General features: G+C 41.1%; 1 protein-coding gene across 6 annotated transcripts in view; it reads right to left on the bottom strand.

Moving 5' to 3' along the window:
- The window catches only part of PIEZO2 (piezo type mechanosensitive ion channel component 2), a 493,339-nt gene that overhangs the window by 120,063 nt on the left and 354,027 nt on the right, over positions 1 to 19,249 (bottom strand). For 5 of the 6 annotated variants that reach the window (XM_003734614.7, XM_054243960.2, XM_054243956.2 and 2 more), the window contains exons 8-12: positions 18,328 to 18,490; positions 15,130 to 15,249; positions 12,128 to 12,166; positions 11,070 to 11,208; positions 1,508 to 1,656 (exon numbers count right to left, since the gene is read on the bottom strand). In XM_003734614.7, coding sequence (XP_003734662.3) covers positions 1,508 to 1,656; positions 11,070 to 11,208; positions 12,128 to 12,166; positions 15,130 to 15,249; positions 18,328 to 18,490 — 610 coding nt within the window. The remainder of the gene's footprint in view (positions 1 to 1,507; positions 1,657 to 11,069; positions 11,209 to 12,127; positions 12,167 to 15,129; positions 15,250 to 18,327; positions 18,491 to 19,249) is intronic. The other variant, XM_054243957.2, reaches the window with a different exon arrangement.

Below are 19,249 nucleotides of genomic sequence, written 5' to 3'. Positions count from 1 at the left end.
AGTTCTATTGCTTTAAAGAAAAGACCAAAATTATCTGGCTTAGAGAGAGAGAGAGGAGAAAAAAAAAAGAGAATACTTTTCTGAGTTCAGAATCAGAGATTTGCTTCAGTTTAAAGCAGTGTTAATGTACAGAAAATGTCAAAAAGTAACGTAAACACACAGAACAAATTTTATTTAAACAATGGTGTTGGCAATCCCCAAATTAGCACCTGCAATTTTGTGGTGCTTTCTTTTTCACAGCCTCCTCTCAAATGTGGCTGTGTTCCTTACTGGAAACTGAAGTTGAGCGGTGCACAGGTTCATCTGGAAAGTACCTGGATTGAGTGCCTGGGGAAACTGTCTAGATTTTATTTCCCTTGAGTTATAGAATATTTTTATTTGTATCATCAGAGGTGTCCATAGGGTCTCACTGTTGACCACAAAATTTGGAAGAGTTGTATTTTAAACAAGAATGTTAGGTTTCTCAAAAATAAATCAAATTTTCTGAGAAAATTTGTTTTTAGGAAAGTGAGAGATTAGAGCTTCTTTTATCTTCTATCTATGGGCCAAGGGACTATTTTGAAGCTTTGATGTTGCAGATGGTGAGTCGAAATACGCATAAACTGAGAGCTCACAATCGGAAGACGCTCTAGGGAACTGCACAGTTGCCTGATGCTCATGTTGGTAAAAAGTTATTGCAGCTAAGATGGAATAACATCTCATCTGAACCTAAGAAAAGATATAAATATAACTCTCACTATCTGAAAGGAATAAAAGCAGCCTATATTAACCTTGAAGATATTCAATTTTATTTAGAAAAACTGCCAAATATGTCCTCTCAAATTGGCAAAATAAGGGATATTGTGACTTGATAAGCTAAGTTTAAAGAAATGTATTAATACTTAAAAGGAGGATAAATAGAGTTGAAAAGGACATAATTTTACAATCTGTCATACAAATATCCTATGAAAAATTAACACAGCTGGCTATTCTCTGCCAAGGCATCAGGGAGATTCCTATACTTCTGCTGGCGCTGAGAGGGTAGTCAGTGGGGCTGTGGTCTCCTTTCTTTAGCACCTTGGCAGCTGCTGCTCATATATACCATCATATCATACATGCCATATCACACATACCGTCATATCATATTGCACATACCATATCATATAATACATACCATCATATAGTACATACCATCATATCATGTGTACCATCATATCTTACATACCATCATATTGTAGGTACCATCATATCTTACATACCATCATATCATGTGTACCATCATATACATACCATCATATCATACATACCATCATATCATGTGTACCATCATATCTTACATACCATCATATCATGTGTACCATCATATCATACATACCATCATACCATACATACCATCATATCTTACATACCATCGTATTGTAGGTACCATCATATCTTACATACCATCATATCATGTGTACCATCATATAGTACATACCATCATATCATGTGTACCATCATATCATACATACCATCATATCATACATACCATCATAGCTATGAGGGCACAGATGTAACTTTGTTTCATAATAAATTGGAATACGGAGACCATGGCATGAACTTTGATACTTCTTTTTTCCTCACGGCTCCTTTCTTCTTCAAATTCTTCTTTCTCCTCCTCTTCCTCCTCTGGCTTTTCTAGATGGACAAATACTTTATTTAATTATTCATGCAAAAATGTTATGATTGTATAAACGTTCCAATCAATGCAACACATGTATGGTTTTGGTATAGCCTTTTATTTAAGACTTCAGAAATTGTTTCCTATTCATAAAGCCCTTAGAATTCAAGTAGAATCAATAAGCTCTGCCTGGTCAGTGTACTGGGACCCAGCATGCAGTAACTGAGAAAGGAAGATTTCCATGTGAGAAGGTATGGAGGGAAGCCTGTAAGCCCATCATCAGAGCCCCTGCCTCCTGGTGTTTATGCTCTTGTCTGACCCCTCCCCTTGAGTGTAGGTGGGATCTGTAACAGGCTTCTAATACAAATAGGGTGCTTCAGAGTGGACAAGGGCCACTTTCAAGATTCCATTTAAAAAGACTGTGGCTTTCACCTTGAGTGCTCTCTCTCATTCTCTCACCTGCTTGTCCTTAGACAAGCCAGCTACCATGCTGTAAACTGCCCTATGGGGAGCCCAAAGTGTGAGAACCGATGGATGGCTCCACCAGCCAGATGTCAGCAAGAGCCTGAGGCCAGACAAGTGAGCCTGGGAACAGATTCTCCCCAAGGTGAGTCTTGAGGTGAGACGGCAGCTCCAACCAGCAGCTTGACTGCAACCTCATGAGCAACCTTGAGCCAGAGGAACCATCCTAGTGATGCCCAGTTTCCTGGTCCAGAGAAAGTGTGCCATACTAAATGCTGTTCTAAGCCAGTAAGTAGAATATCCTTTCTATCTGTCTTGTTCAAATCAAATGGGCTATGTACAAATGAGTTACAGCAGAAAGTTCTCTAGCAGCATAAAGAGGAGGTATAAATGACTGAAAAATCAGTGACTGTGCATACTACTACACATGGGCTGCACAATAAGACTATGGCGTGTCCTTGGCAGAAGCCCACTGGCTCTCATTCCTCTGGCAGTAGGACTGGATGAGCCTGGGATTTATACAAAAAAAGCCCCTGGGTCATAGACAGGGGCGAAAATGCCAAATCTGATGGATTTTAGAGTTACTACCATTTTGCTACCTTTCTTGTTGTGACACTTTTTGTGTATATAGATTCAATTTTAAAAACCTTTCCAACTTTTGTTTTACTTTTGAAAGCCCAGTTTATGATTTTAGTATGTCTGGGTTGTCCTTGCAGGAGTCAAAATTCTATTTGTTCTCATGAAAGTAATAGGTAAGTAGGAGGGTGTCTAGGCTGTGACCCCAAAGGTTCAAACTTTGGAAGCTACACATGGTGATTCTAAGGCCCTGCCTCTTTGCTTCTGATGCCCATGCTCTGAAGAGCACACTCGAAAGGACTGTTTCCTTGAACTTTCCCTTTTAAGCCTGAGCTGCAAATGAAAACAAAGGCACGCAGGAAGCAGAAATGGGGAACGACCCAGCAGAGTTCGATGCTGTGCAGCTATCAGGTGCCATCAGGGATTGGATGTGAGGGTGGGGAGGGGGCGGTGGCTGACCTTGATTTAACCTCACTGAGGAATGTTGGATAATGTGACTAACCAGTTGTACAGTTAAGTATTAAGAAGCCCTGTGGAGAAATTGCAGGAAGTACTGATACAGAATTATGAAGAATAGACATCAGAATAGGTCTGATAAAGCATTATGAAAAAGGTCCCTGTAGCATGATGTACCGCAGATGCAAACTGGAGAGCTGCTGGCCACTCACTAAGGCATGACAAGGTTTGAGAACTCTGACTGTAATTACATACAAATAGAGATGCAAATCCATTTGAGTTTTACAGTCACTTTGTAATTCTGTCTTTATGGATTGGTGACTGGCAATTGGTCCCTTGCAGGGGCAATGGCAACAGAAGTTCAGCTAACTGCTGCTCTGTAGAGTTGAGGGACTAGTGTTGCCAGACCTTCACATTCTTCAAGGGATTCCAGAAATGTCCATTTCTAGGTCAGAGGTGCAGCTTTTAAAGTGATGGCTATTTAAACTTTTAAATAGCAGAGGGGGGTTTTCAAGATGGCACAGTAAGAACAACTCCGGATCACAACTCTCAGTGAATGCTCAGAGGGTGAGTCAAAGCCGCATTTCCAGACGGATCTTTGTTGCCCACAGAACGGGGAAAGTCCAAGGTGTAGGAAAGACACGGGACGCAAGCGCAGCCGGTTCAGCTGTTGCGGCCGCTTCGGCTGGTGCCGCAGCAGCACAGGCACTCCCCAACAATCCACACAAAACACACGGGCCCAGGTGCCCTGCTAAACTGGCAATCTGAGATTTGGGAGGGCAGATTAGCATATCCATCTGATTAAACGGGACTTGGACAGTGAGCCATACCAGGAGATTCCTGGGAAGTGGTGTTTGAGCCACGGCAGTGGCTAGCTGCAGGGGAAATCACACAGATCCCGGTGCTCTAACAACAGGCAACCGAAACACCTGGGAAAGAGCCATCCGTTCAACTTAAAAAAAAAATAAAATAAAAGGCGCTCTGAGGCAGGGAGACAGGCGAGCAGGCTTGGCGGGTTTCACCGCGACAGAGACAAACAAAACGGCAACTCAAAATGCTCCGGGTGGAGAGTTTCACTACCAGCACAGCTGAACCCAGGACGGTGCAGCTCAGTGGGGAAGGGGCGTTCGCCATTACCGAGGATATCTGCCCCTACAAAGGTACACTCCCATTGCTGACGCAGCCTGCCATTGCCGAGGCAACCCGCCATAACAGAGAGACTCCGCTGCAGGGAGGAGCTGGTGGCAGCAGGGCGGAGCCTGCCGCGGAGCCCGCAGCTGCAGGGCAGAGCCCGAAGCAACAGGGCCCACACCACATCAGCAGGGTGGAGCCTCGGCAGGCAAATAGTGACTAGACTGCCTCCTAGTTGGGCAGGATAGTGCCATGGACACTCATAAAGAAAGCCCCAACCCCCCTGAGACAGAGCATCTGAGGAAAAAAAGGAGTTCAAAGAGTTGTGCTGCAGCAGACTTAAACGCACCTGCCTAACAGCCCTGAATGAACAACGGAGCTCACAGCTCAGCACTTGAGCTCCTATGAAGTACAGACTGTCTCCTCAAGCAGCTCCCTGACCCCTGTATATCCAGAGTCATCTCAAAAAGGACTGATCAGACTGACATTAGGTGGGCATCATTCTGGGGCAAAGATAGCAGAAGAAGAAACTGGTAGCATCCCTCACCGTTCCGCAGCTGCTACAGGTGTACCCCAGACAAGCAGGGCCTGGAGTGGACCTCAGTAGTCATACAGCAGAGGGGCTAGACTGGTAGAAGGAAAACCAAGTAACAGAAAGACCTCATCATCAACAATCTGGGCATCCACTCAGAGACCCAATCAAATAGTCAGCAACTACTCAGACGACAGGTGGATAAATCCACAAAGATGGGAAGAAACCAGCTCAAAAAGGAGGAAAACACCCGAAACCAGAACACCTCGCCTCCTACAAAGGACCAAAACTCCTCACCTGCAAGGGAACAAAGCTGGACGGAGAATGACTGTGACGAAATGACGGAATTAGACTTCAGAAGGTGGGTAATGAGAAACTTCTGTGAGTTAAAAGAACATGTTCTAAATCAATGCAAAGAAACTAAGAACTTGAAAAAAGATTTGAAAAAAGATTCGAGGAAATGATAACAAGAATGGATAACTTAGAGAAGAATATGAATGAATTGAAGGAGCTGAAAAAAGCAATACGAGAACTCCGCGAAGCATGCGCAAGTCTCAACAGCCGAATTGACCAAGCAGAAGAAAGAATATCAGAAGTCAAAGATCAACTCAATGAAATAAAACGAGAAACCAAGATTAGAGAAAAAAGTGCAAAAAGGAATGAACAAAGTCTCCAACAAATGCGGGGCTATGTGAAGAGACCTAATCTACGTTTGATAGGTATACCAGAGGGGACGAAGAGAATGAGTCCAAGCTGGAAAATACCCTTCAGGATATTATCCAGAAAAATTTCCCCAACCTAGCAAGGCAGGCCAATTCTCAAATTCAGGAAATACAGAGAACACCACAAAGATATTCCGCAAGAAGAGCAACCTCAAGGCACATAATTGTCAGATTCAACAGGGTTGAAATAAAGGAGAAAATACTAAGGGCAGCCAGAGGAAAAGGTCGGGTCACCCACAAAGGGAAGGCCATCAGACTCACAGCAGATCTCTCGGCAGAAACTCTACAAACCAGAAGAGAGTGGGGGCCAATATTCAACATCCTTAAAGAAAAGAACTTTCAACCCAGAATTTCATATCCAGCCAAACTGAGCTTCAGAAGTGAAGGAAAAATAAAATACTTTGCAAACAAGCAAGTACTCAGAGATTTTGTCACCACCAGGCCTGCTTTACAAGAGTTCCTGAAAGAGGCACTACACATAGAAAGGAACAACCAGCACCAGCCATTCCGAAATCACACTAAATGCTAAAGAGCATCAACATAATGAAGAATCTACAACAACTAATGGGCAAAACAGCCAGCTAGCATCAAAATGGCAGTATCAAATTCACACATAGCAATATTAACCCTAATTAATAAATGGACTAAATGCACCAATCAAAAGACACAGACTGGCAAACTGGATAAAAAAACAAAACCCATCAGTGTGCTGTATCCAGGAAACCCATCTCACATTCAAGGATACACAAAGGCTCAAAATAAAGGGATGGAGGAAGATTTACCAAGAAAATGGAGGACAAAAAAAAGCAGGAGTTGCAATTCTCATCTCTGATAAAACAGACTTTAAAGCAACAAAGATCAAAAGAGACAAAGAAGGTCATTACATAATGGTAAAAGGATCGATACAATAAGAAGAGCTAATGATCCTAAACATATATGGATCCAATACAGGAGCACCCAGATACATAAGTCAAGTTCTTAATGACTTACAAAGAGACTTAGACTCCCACACAATAATAGTGGGAGACTTTAACACTCCACTGTCAATATTAGATAGATCAACCGGACAGAAAATCAACAAGGATATCCAGGGCTTCAACTCAGACCTGGAACAAGCAAACCTGATAGACATTTACAGAACTCTCCACCCCAAATCCACAGAATATACATTCTTCTCAGCACCACATCACACCTACTCTAAAATTGACCACATAATTGGAAGTAAAGCACTCCTCAGCAAATGCAAAACAACTGAAATCATAACAAACAGTCTCTCAGACCAAAGTGCAATCAAGTTAGAACTCAGAATTCAGAAACCTACTCAGAACCGCACAGCTTCATGGAAACTGAACAACTGGCTCTTGAATGTTGACTGGATAAACAATGAAATGAAGGCAGAAATAAAGAAGTTCTTCAAAACCAGGGAGAACGAAGACACAACATACCAGAATCTCTGGGACACATTTAAAGCAGTCTCTAGAGGAAAATATATAGCAATAAGTGCCCATATGAGGAGAATGGAGAGATCCAAAATTGACACCCTATCATCAAAATTGAAAGAGCTAGAGGAGCAAGATCAAAAAAACTCAAAACCTAGCAGAAGACAAGAAATAACTAAGATCAGAGCTGAACTGAAGGAGATTGAGACACGAAAAACCCTCCAAAAAATCAATAAATCCAAGAGCTGGTTTTTTGAAAAGATCAACAAAATAGACAAACCACTAGCCAGATTGATAAAAAAGAAAAGAGAGAACAACCAAATAGATGCAATAAAAAATGATAAAGGGGAAATCACCACAGATTCCACAGAAATTCAAACCATCATCAGAGAATATTACAAACAACTCTATGCACATAAACTAGTAAACCTGGAAGAAATGGATAAATTCCTGGACTCCTGTGTCCTCCCAAGCCTAAACCAGCAGGAAGCCGAAACTATGAATAGACCAATAACGAGGTCTGTAGTCGAGGCAGAAATTAAGAGCCTCCCACACAAAAAAAGCCCAGGTCCAGATGGGTTCACAGCCAAATTCTACCAGACACACAAAGAGGAGCTGGTACCATTCCTTCTGAAACTATTCCAAATAATCCAAAAAGAGGGAATCCTTCCCAAATCATTTTATGAGACCAATATCATCCTGATACCAAAACCAGGCAGAGGCCCAACAAGAAAAGTAAACTTCAGGCCAATATCCATGATGAACATAGATGCAAAAATCTTCAATAAAATATTGGCAAGCCAATTGCAGCAGCAAATCAAAAAACTTATCCATCATGATCAAGTAGGATTCATCCCGGGGATGCAAGGCTGGTTCAACATAGGCAAGTCTATAAACGTAATTCACCACATAAACAGAACCAAAAAGAAAAACCACATGATTATCTCAATTGACGCAGAGAAGGCCTTTGACAAAATTCAACAGCCCTTTATGCTAAAATCCCTCAATAAACTCGGTATTGATGGAACGTATCTCAAAGTAATAAAAGCTATTTATGACAAACCAACAGCCAATATCATACTGAATGGGCAAAAACTGGAAGCATTCCCTCTGAAATCCAGCACTAGACAAGGATGCCCTCTTTCACCACTCCTATTCAATATAGTACTGGAAGTTCTAGCCAGAGCAATCAGGTAAGAAAAAGAAATAAAGGGTATTCAAATAGGAAAGGTGGAAGCCAAATTGTCTCTATTCGCAAACAACATGATAGTATACCTAGAAGACCCCGTCGCCTCAGCCCAAAAACTCCTGAAACTGATAAGCAACTTCAGCAAAGTCTCAGGATATAAAATCAATGTGCAAAAATCACAAGCATTCCTCTACACCAATAACAGACTTAAAGAAAGCCAAATCAAGAACGAACTGCCATTCACAATTGCTACAAAAAGAATAAAATACCTAGGAATACAACTTACAAGAAACGTAAGGGACGTCTTCAAGGAAAACTACAAACCACTGCTCAATGAAATAAGAGAGGACACAAGCAGATGGAGAAACATTCCATGTTCATGGTTAGGAAGAATTAATATTGTGAAAATGGCTATTTTGCCCAAAGTAATTTACAGAATCAACGCTATCCCCATCAAGCTACCATTGACTTTCTTCACAGAACTGGAAAAAACCACCATGAACTTCATATGGAACCGAAAGAGAGCCCGCATAGCCAAGTCGATTCTAAGCAAAAAAAACACAGCGGAGGGCATCACACTACAGGATTTCAAACTATACTACAAGGCTACAGTAATCAAAACAGCATGGTACTGCTACCAAAACAGAGATATAGACCAATGGAACAAAACAGAGGCATCGGAGGCAGCACAACATATCTACAACCATACAATCTTTGATAAACCTGACAAAAACAAGCAATGGGGAAAGGGCTCCCTGTTTAATAAATGGTGTTGGGAAAACTGGCTAGTCATGTGCACAAAGCAAAAACTGGACCCTTTCCTCACACCTTACACTAAAATTAACTCCAGATGGATTAAAGACTTAAACATAAGACATGGCACCGTAAAAACCCTAAAAGAAAATCTGGGCAAAACCATCCAGGACATAGGAGTAGGCAAGGACTTCATGAACAAAACACCAAAAGCATTGGCAACAAAAGCCAAAATAGACAAATGGGACCTAATCAAATTCCACAGCTTCCGCACGGCAAAAGAAACAGTCACTAGAGTGGATCGGCAACCAACAGAATGGGAAAAAATTTTTGCAGTTTACCCATCTGACAAAGGGCTGATATCCAGAATTTACAAAGAACTCAAGCAGATTTACAGGAAAAAACCAAACAAGCCCATTCAAAAATGGGCAAAGGATATGAACAGACACTTTACATAAGAAGACATATATGAGGCCAACAATCATATGAAAAAATGCTCATCGTCACTGGTCATTAGAGAGATGCAAATCAAAACCACATTGAGATACCATCTCACGCCAGTTAGAATGGCGATCATTAAAAAATCCGGAGACTACAGATGCTGGAGAGGATGTGGAGAAAAAGAAACACTTTTACACTGTTGGTGGGAGTGTAAATTAGTTCAACCATTGTGGAAGACAGTGTGACGATTCCTCAAGGCCTTAGAAATCGAAATTCCATTTGACCCAGCAATCTCATTACTGGGTATATATCCAAAGGACTATAAATCGTTCTACTATAAGGACACATGCACACGAATGTTTATTGCAGCACTGTTTACAATAGCAAAGACCTGGAACCAACCCAAATGCCCATCGATGATAGACTGGATTGGGAAAATGTGGCACATATATACCATGGGGTATTATGCAGCAATCAGAAATGATGTGTTCGTGTCGTTTGTAGGGACATGGATGAATCTTGAGAACATCATTCTCAGCAAACTGACACAAGAACAGAAAATGAAATACCGCATATTCTCACTCATAGGAGGGTGATGAAAAATGAGAACACATGGACACAGGGAAGGGAGTACTAAACACTGGGGTCTATTGGGGGGAAAAGGGGAGGGCCAGCGGCGGGGAGGAGCTGGGGAGGGATAGCCTGGGCAAAAATGACAAATGTGGGTGAAGGGGGGAAAGGAAACAAAACACACTGTCATGTGTGTACGTATGCAACTGTCTTGCACATTCTGCACATGTACCCCAAAACCTAAAATGCAATAAAAAATTTAAAAAAAATTCTGCACAGACCAAAAATGAAATTTGAGAGTGAAACTTAGCTCCAGGCTACCAATTTGTCATCTTTAGTATTAATGCTCTTCTTCAACATAAAATACTGAATGAAAAGGGAGGAAAAAGACTTGTAAAAGTTTAGACAACTTTGTTTTTTTTTAATGGACAAAAAAGGACTCTTTTAAAAAATACTCGGCTGAGTGTGGTGGCTCACGCCTGTAATCCTAGCAGTTTGGGAGGTCAAGGTGGGCAGATTGCCTGAGCTCAGGAGTTCGAGACCAGCCTGGGCAACACAGTGAAACATCATGTCTACTAAAATACAAAAAATTAGCTGAGCATGGCAGCATGCACCTGTAGTGCCAGCTTAACAGCAGGCTGAGGCAGGAAAATTGCTTAAACCTGGGAAGCAGAGATTGCAATGAGCTGAGATCTTGCAACTGTACTCCAGCCTGGGAGACAGAGCAAGACAACATCTCTAAAACACGCGCACACACACACACACACACACACACACACACACGTACAAATAAACCAGAAAAACCACTAACCATAATTATAATGTCAGCTAAAGAAAGACTAATATACGTAATATAGATGCTACAGCTAAGGTAACATGTTTAAAATATTGTTTTCATCTTTTATTTTCAAAGTTTGCCCCAGGTAAGTCAATTATTTTGTATGCAAGGATAGAACACAACTAGCAATATGCTGGGGCAAAATGCAGGCAGAACTTAAAGAAATGAGCTTAATGACACTGACATGAAAGATAACACCTCTGTTTAAAAACAAATCAAATAAGCAACAACTACAACAACAAAAAGACAGAGAAAGGCCAAGCTTCTAAATGCGGAAGTAGGACCCTGAGTACAGCATGTGCCCCCAGGGCTGGCTCCTACCTGAGGATTCATCAGAGGGCTCCCATCGGTACTGAGGGGTGGAATAGAGGTCGGCTTTGCCGGGGCCATTCTCCATGGGCAAGGTGGGGTGGATGGTGTGGTAATCCACAGGGTTGCCATTCACAGTGACCAGCAGGCCCTGCCGGGAGTGCAGAGAAAGGGACACCTGTCACAGCAGGTCTGGGTTTTCAATGTAGGCATACCCCCACCTCCCTTCCTCCACCCTAATCAAACAGTGAGGAGTCGATTACAAGCTAAATAACTTAGCCAATTGTCCAAATTATTTTCGTAAGAGGAATCTGGTACATTCCCTCTCCAATTCTAGTCTCCACAGAGTGATCGCAGGAAAATGTGCATCTGATTTTACTGCACTTTGCCATAAAACCTGCTATGTACCTGCCGTCCTCAGTATGAAGAGCAAACTCTTGTAGTAAAAGGCTGAAGGAGGCCTTCAAGATTTGGTCTGATCTTTCCAGTCTCAGTCTTTGCTACTGTCCACCTCTCAGCCATCCCTCCAGCTATATGGGATTCTAGACCTTTCCTGGGCCATGGTCCAGCACTGTCCTGCTTTATGCCCTATGTTGCTCTGCACAGGACTAATGCAAACATCCTTGGATCTTAGCTGAGGGGTCCCCTTCTGGGGATCTCTGCCTGACTGGAGGTTGCAATGTCCTTACTACACCACTAAGTGCAATTGCCTGTTTCCTCCTTCTGTCTCCTTGACTTTACAATTTTTGAGATAAACATAACACCCACCTATACGTATGTGTATGTGCGCCCAGGGACACGCGAAACTTCCCACTTATGTAATAAGCATAGCTACAGAACAAAATGCTTTTTAAAAGTCCACAAAACTTGTTAAAATTTAAATATATTTTCTATGATTATACTCAATCTCATTTTAACAGCAATCTACCAGATATAATTTGTGCCAAAAAATGGAAAAGTTTATGGAAATTTTATAGATCATTAAAGTGGACTTAAAGGAGTGACTTCCATTTCTGTCACTTTTACATCACTTACGCATACATAAATGATAATTCTAAGGGTATACTAACATCAGATGGTTTGTAGTCATCTTGAGTCATGGATAAAAGCTGCAAAAAGCAATGCAGGGAAGCATGTTAGTAAGGAAGGTAAAAGCATTTTACTGTTTATGTATCTATAAAGTTTTACTATGCACACACCCATTCTCTTTAACTTGCTGGATGCTAGTATATTAAAATTGCCATGCAAAATATAAAGGGACAAATAATTGAACTGGATGCTGCTGTTTAGGACAACTATTTCACAGCTCCTGATGTTAATGTTTAGTTATAACAACAGATAAGCAACCACACGTCTATAAATGTCACCAGGTTTTTCAAGGGAGATTTCTGCTTAGTTTTATACTCCTTTGAGACATCTGCAGAATAATTCTGAATGTATTTATGTTTCAAGAAATAGAATTTTCATAATAAAGAAAAATTGATTTGTAATGTGGTTGGAGGTTAAGATTTATGTACTGTCTACAACAAAATGATTATTATATAACTCTACTTTTTAACTATTAATACATTATTACCAGGCGATTTCCGCTTCCCCCAAATAATAATTAGCATAGCAAGCGGTTCTATCACATTTTTAGGTCAAGACTCATTTGCATTCTTAAAAATCACTGATGGTTCCAAAGAGACTGTATTTATGTGGGTCTATCTATCAATATCTACCATACTAGAAATTATACAAGGTATTCTTAAAATATTTATTTACTTATGTATTTATTCATTAAAAAATTTAAAAACTCATTATGTGTTAATATAAATAAGTTATTTAAATAGCTATTTTTAAACAAATAGTAAAGAGAGTATCATTGTTTTACAATTTTGCCTATCTATTTAATGTCTAGTTTAATAAAAGGCAAACAGATTTTCATATCTGTTTCTGCATTCAATCTGCTGTGATGCGGTGTTCTGGTTGAAGTAGATAAAGAAAATCTGGCTTCATATAAATATGCAGTTGGGTCAAAAAGAAGTATTTTAGGGCTGGACGCGGTGGCTCATGCCTGGAATCCTAGCACTTTGGGAGGTTGAAGCGGGAAGACTGCCTGAGCTCAGGAGTTCGAGACCAGCCTGGGCAACATGGCAAAACCCTCTTTACTAAAAACTCAAAAAAATTAGCCAGGTATGGTGGCATGTGCCTGTAGTCCCAGCTACTCAGGAGGCTGATTCAGGAGAATCGCTTGCACCTGGGAGGTGGAGGTTGCAGTGAGCCAAGATTGTGCCACTGGCATATCATGCACCCCAACTGGATTATTTACCCACACACTGTCATATCAGATGATGATGATTTGGAAACTGCTGTTTCAGTGAGTTACAGGTATTGGCTTTACCAAATACTGACATGTTTCAGTATGTGATGCACCAAAAGCACATTTGTCAACATCACCCGATCTCATCAGAAAAGTCCTCAAATGCTGGAATGTTTTTAAGCCCTCATTAGATGTGTTTTACAAAATTCAAATTTTTACTCAAATGCTTAAATTTTATCACCGATAACTATTACTGTCAGTTGTTTGCCTCAAAGTGATGAGCTCACTTCATTTATTTTCAAGCAGTTGTCTGCCAAATACCCAACTCGAATAGAATAGTCATGTTTGTCCAGGAGCTGTTCTTTCAGGTAAAAGGCTGCTGCGGAAACACAGTGAGTTTAGCTCACAATGCTTTCGGTGAGTAGGTCTGCACTTCTCACAGGGACAGTTGTCATACTTCATACAAGGCACGTTAGGCAGACTTCTCGTTTTGTCACACAGAATGTTAAACAGACAAGCATGCCAAGGTGGAGATTTAAGAAAAGTAATAACTCTTCTGGTTCATCACAACTTTCTTATGTGAAACTAGCCTTTTCCTTTTGTTTTTCTCCAGAGCGTGGCAGTGAAGGACTCAATCTGCAATCACCGCTCTGTACTTTGGTGCCTGGCCTTGGTTAGTGCTAGAAGCCCATAGTTTTACCACTGCTGCTTTGATATCATCAAAACAAAGATCTTAAGTATTAGTACAGAAATAGTTTTGAGCCTAAGAATCCCTGCAAAGGTCTCAGGAACCCCACAGATCCACAGGCCTCACTTTAAAAACAGCTGGGTTTTCCTCATCATTTAGTGGAATGTGAAAGATAACCTGAAACCTGGTGAGGTACAATAGAGGCAACAGCTGGGAAATCCGCAGATGCCTTAGGGTGCCACCTCTGCCCCACAGTCCTGTCCCCCTAAGACAGATCACTCACTACCATCCCGTCACTCAACACAGGGTAGCGGTGCTGACAGTAGGGCTGTGGGTCTTAGAGAAACTCACTGCCACAAAGACCATCAGAGAATCCACTCCTCAATTCTAGAAGATGCTGGAAAGCAAAATACTGATCCCATACAAAAATTCTAAGAGTATTTGTGTTTACAGCCTTGTAAACAGGCCATTTTCACAAGTCAATATAGCACTGACAGAATTCAGTCCAAAATGGCCAATACATGATCAAAAGGTTATATGAATTACGTGTTCTACATTACGTGCACTATGTGAATTATCTGAATTATCCAATTGTGACCCACTTTTCCTTGTCAATACACTCAGTTGCCTCAAAGTAGTAAGAGATCCTCAGTCACATTCCCCTTCGGGTCTTCTCTAAGTGGTCACTGAGTTCCCACTTTGGCCAGCTACCCAACAGAGTAAAATTATTTTCTGCAATATAGTTCAGCACTGAAATTTTTACCCTCCAGTGCTAACAGATTGCTTTGCTATTTTTATTTGTTTTAATTACAATTCTTTTAATTAGGAAAACTCTTTTTAAGGTTAAGAGATTTCAGTAGAAAGCATGGAAATATAAATGATGTTTTTGACAGGACCTGGTTATTTACTTCGGAAATAGTTTTCTCTCTCTTGGTACTAACCCTCCTAAATCAAACTGTTTCTATAAAGTACCAGCAACCTGAGTATGATATTATATGTATGGTAGTATAAGGCTCAAATTCAACAGTAAAATATAAAAATAGAAAAATTAGGGAATGGAAATCCCTTTCATCATGGCTTACTTTTCTCTCGTCGGTGGGGTAGTGGGTTGCGTACCACAGGCTCCGCCTCCTCTCCGCGGTTATTTGGATGGGGCTACAAGCCAGGGCTCTGTCCTCCTCTTTGGTCCTCTCATCCTGCACCTGAAACACAGAAACAGGATCGGCCTTGCTTCCTGAGGCAGTTCCCTAGGCAGCCTAGGTGGCCAAGAGAGAGTTTTTCATTTTGGCTTAATATGGTGATTTTTCAAAGCGAATATTTATAGAATGCAGGATTTTATCAAAGACACCTTCAAAAATGACAAAAATGCTACCCTGTAATTGACAAGTACATCAATATTAAATGTCCCCTGATTCTACTAAGCCCCATTCATTACAGAATATACTCCAGTGTTAAATATCCACAGCTTTTCCACGTGTGTTCTCAACTGCACTCAGAAGCAGCTATACACAGCATTCTTAAAATAAGAGCTTTCACAAAGGTGTGCAGTTGCCCGTGTAAGCCAACCACTAGCAATCTTCAGTTAAGACTGAATGTATTAAAGGCAGATCATCTAGAGCTCTCACAGTACTAAGCAAGAGCATATCTAATGCACATGAGGCATTTGCCTAAATTAGACAACTGATCTAGGAGAGGTGATAGAGAGTAATAAAAGGAACAAAAGCACTTCAGTGTCTTAGCATGTTTTCCCAACAAAAGCATCCTAGTAAAAAGGACAGTCATGTGTCGCCGACACTGGAGTGGTGTGGACTTAGTCTTACCGCCCATCTCCTGGGTCCCAGTGCAGCATGGGAGAATTTCTAAGCGGGACACCCTAATTCTGTGGGTGGGGCGTTAAACTTGTTAGGCGGGGCCATATATTACACTGAAGTCTTGACACTGGCTTTTCTCGCTCTCCTTTTCAAATATGATTCACAGACATCTACCTCAGCACTTATATTTGGTGGCTGGCATTCTTCATTAAATGCACTAGGTCATCTGGAACTATGATATAATCAACTTCTTTTTCTCATTGCCTCAATGCAATGGGCCTTCTATCCCAGCCCATTTAAAAAACAGCCCACCTTACATGTTGATGACATGTTAAGCCCCTCTCTCCACATAGCCCTGCAGACCTTGTAATTTGTAATATTGCTATTGCTGTGTGGCCTATAGCCTGGACGGTGTTTCTGGCTCTCTCTCCGTCTGCCTTTGCTTGCCAGACAGCACATGGCAGTGGAAGTAGAATATTGCATGGACCTAAAGGTTATAACAGAGCCCTCATTAAGCTACTGCATTAGCTGAGAGATGACATGGGATACCCCAAAGAAAGCAAAGGGGCTGAGAAATCTTAATAACCAGAAAGCCTTAAAGTAAATTTCCATAATGTGTAAGACATTGTTCAGAAATAGTTCCCATCTCGGTGGTTCATGCCTGTAATCCCAGCACTTTGGGAGGTCAAGGTGAGTGGATCACCTGAGCTCAGAAGTTCGAGACCAGCCTGGCCAACATAGTGAAACCCCAACTCTACTATAAATACAGAAAAAAATTAGCTAGGCGTGGTGTTGGGCACCTGTAATCCCAGCTACTCAGGAGGCTGAGACAGGAGAATCGCTGGAATCCAGGAGTCAGAGGTTGCAGTGAGCCGAGATAGTGCCATTGCACTCCAGCCTGGGCAACAAGAGCAAAACTCCATCTCAAAAAAAATATATATGCATACATTTAATTTTTTACGTACACGTTTTCATTTGTGAATATATACATATTCATATGCATGTTTGTGGAGGAATTGGACACAATTTTAATAATTTTACTGATACAGTCAAATTTTAGAAGAAAATTGAAGAAAAATATAACACAAGATGACTGGGATTCCTCATCACCGATGAAGCATTTTGTTACTATACAACTGTCATCAGTGGCCTGAAAGAAAATGATCCATGAGAACCCTGCTAACAAGGATGGCCTCTGAGGCCCTAATCCCACAGATGGCTGTTAGCCCCTGCAATGGGGAGGAGGTACCATACAGGAGGAAGACAGCACCATTCTCCTTTCTGCAGGTGGCACTTCTGCCAGGGATGACTGGAGGGACACCTCCTGCCGTTTTACAGTCACTATCTGATTCACATGCTGTTTGCTTTTTTGGACCACTTTTTCTCTGTTAGAATGCACAGCTCTCTAAGTGGGGCCCTGCCTACTGAGCTCATTGCTCTATGCCAGCCCCTAGGTTAGTGTCAGACACAGTTGGCCTTCCATAAATACTCATTGACTGACTTACTGATTAGCATGTGGGGATAGCAATTTGGAGGAGGCGGGACTGGAATGCAGAGACTCATGCTGTGCTGTGCTAAAGAGAACTGTCCCCAGCTATGGGGCTCCCTGGAGGTGGGGCATGAAAAGGTGTGATGACCCTGTCTACCCACAGCTTGTCTCCTTCACGTATCAGTAAGCTACCTCGCAACTGGGCTCCTGACAGTCACTTAGGAGAAAGAAAAGCAGGCTGACGTTTTCTGTCACTGAAGGAGAAAAGAAGCCACCTAGGCTTCAGTCCCTCCCTCATCAATGCTGTGTCCTTGTTCATATTCCCATAGGGAATAAACATCCTCAATTGTGCAGGAAGGAATATCCGAATCTCCATTCCTTGCAGTGGGATATTCAGGAGGGAACAGCCACCACCAAGAACTGGGCTGTCACTCCCACATCTTCACAGACTAAGAGGGCTGGAGGAGATTTGGGAAACACCAGTCTGCTTGATAGCAGGGGGGTGTGTCTCTAAGAACCAAGCCTTGCTGTCAAACATGGGTTTGAATGTGATTTATACCATCCAGTAAATGTGTGATTTTAGAAAAACTGACATCTCTAACCTCATTTTCCTCATCCGTAAATGGGTATAACACCTATTCTATTGATCAGAGTTATTTAGTGTATAAAATGAGATAATGTATGACAACCACCTGGCATATTACAGTAAGTGATCAGCAAAAATGAGTCTTCCATTCTCCTCACCATCTGCCATTCTTAGCAGCGCATTGTGGTATTAGCTAGTAAAGAGAAACTAGTCTTTGATCTAGTAGTGTTCATGTTCACCTAATACTCTTTGTAGAATTAAAACATTGTACCCAGAACACTACAGTTGTGTTGGAATATAGTATTGATTAGTTAGTAAAGAACAGGAGTGAATCATTTCATCTGGAGATTCTAGGTTGCTTTTGACAAGATCATGAAAACATTTTTGTCCTTACAAGGGGCTCTTGCAGCCAGATGCGGATCAGAGTGGCCAGCGTGTAGTACATCACCAGCAGCAGGATAGGGTTGGCGTGGTGATACCATGACAGGTCCGGGTTTACTATGATCTTCCAAGTACTGGAACAGTCCGTTTGAATTACTGACTTGATACCAAACAACCTGTTAAAACGCAAAGAAAAATGATTAAAAGATGCAATAAGCTGTATGTTTCCAACATTGAGTAAAAGTACCTTGTTTCTGATACATTTGTGAGCTATTCCTAGGTTGATCCATTCTATTGTAGATATTTCAATTATGCTTCTGTATATGTGACTACATCTTTAGAGAATATTTGTAGACATGTATGTATAATATGCATGTAATATATACATTCTGAAATCATATATGTCTATACAAAATTGACATCAACATTAACCAGATGATCTTTGCATCACTTTAGAAATCCAGCTAATACTAAATTCTTGCACATCTATTAGAAATGTATTTTTAATTATCAATCAGCACTATCAAAACCCTGCATTGTAGAACTGCCAAGTATGTGGTAACTAGGTCTAGCTAAATGAGCAAATATTTTGTTTCTGGCTGGGTTCAGCATTAGCTATGCAGCTAGTGTTGGCATTATTGGGCAAATATTGAAACTGGAGCTAGTTCTACAGTTTAGCCATAAAAGTCAAATATTAGACAGTAAAATTTCTGTAAGATACATTTCTGTCAACTCTCATTTACAGGCAATTTGATTTTTTCAAAGCATAGTAATTAATCATTTTTTTGAAATATGACTTTGGGTCTTGTTACATTTTGAAATGGTTTATTTTTATGCTGATTTCTACTAAGCAGTCAGAACATGTCAGATTATATAATGGAAAACGGTGTAAAATATGACTCATTTAGAAATTCATTTTGATGGGCAATTTTTCT

Source organism: Callithrix jacchus, chromosome 13 (assembly GCF_049354715.1).
Source record: "Callithrix jacchus isolate 240 chromosome 13, calJac240_pri, whole genome shotgun sequence".
In the NCBI taxonomy this organism is placed as follows: Eukaryota; Metazoa; Chordata; class Mammalia; order Primates; family Cebidae; genus Callithrix; species Callithrix jacchus.
Note: the sequence above shows the minus strand (reverse complement) of the source record. Positions and strands in the feature narration are given on the sequence as shown.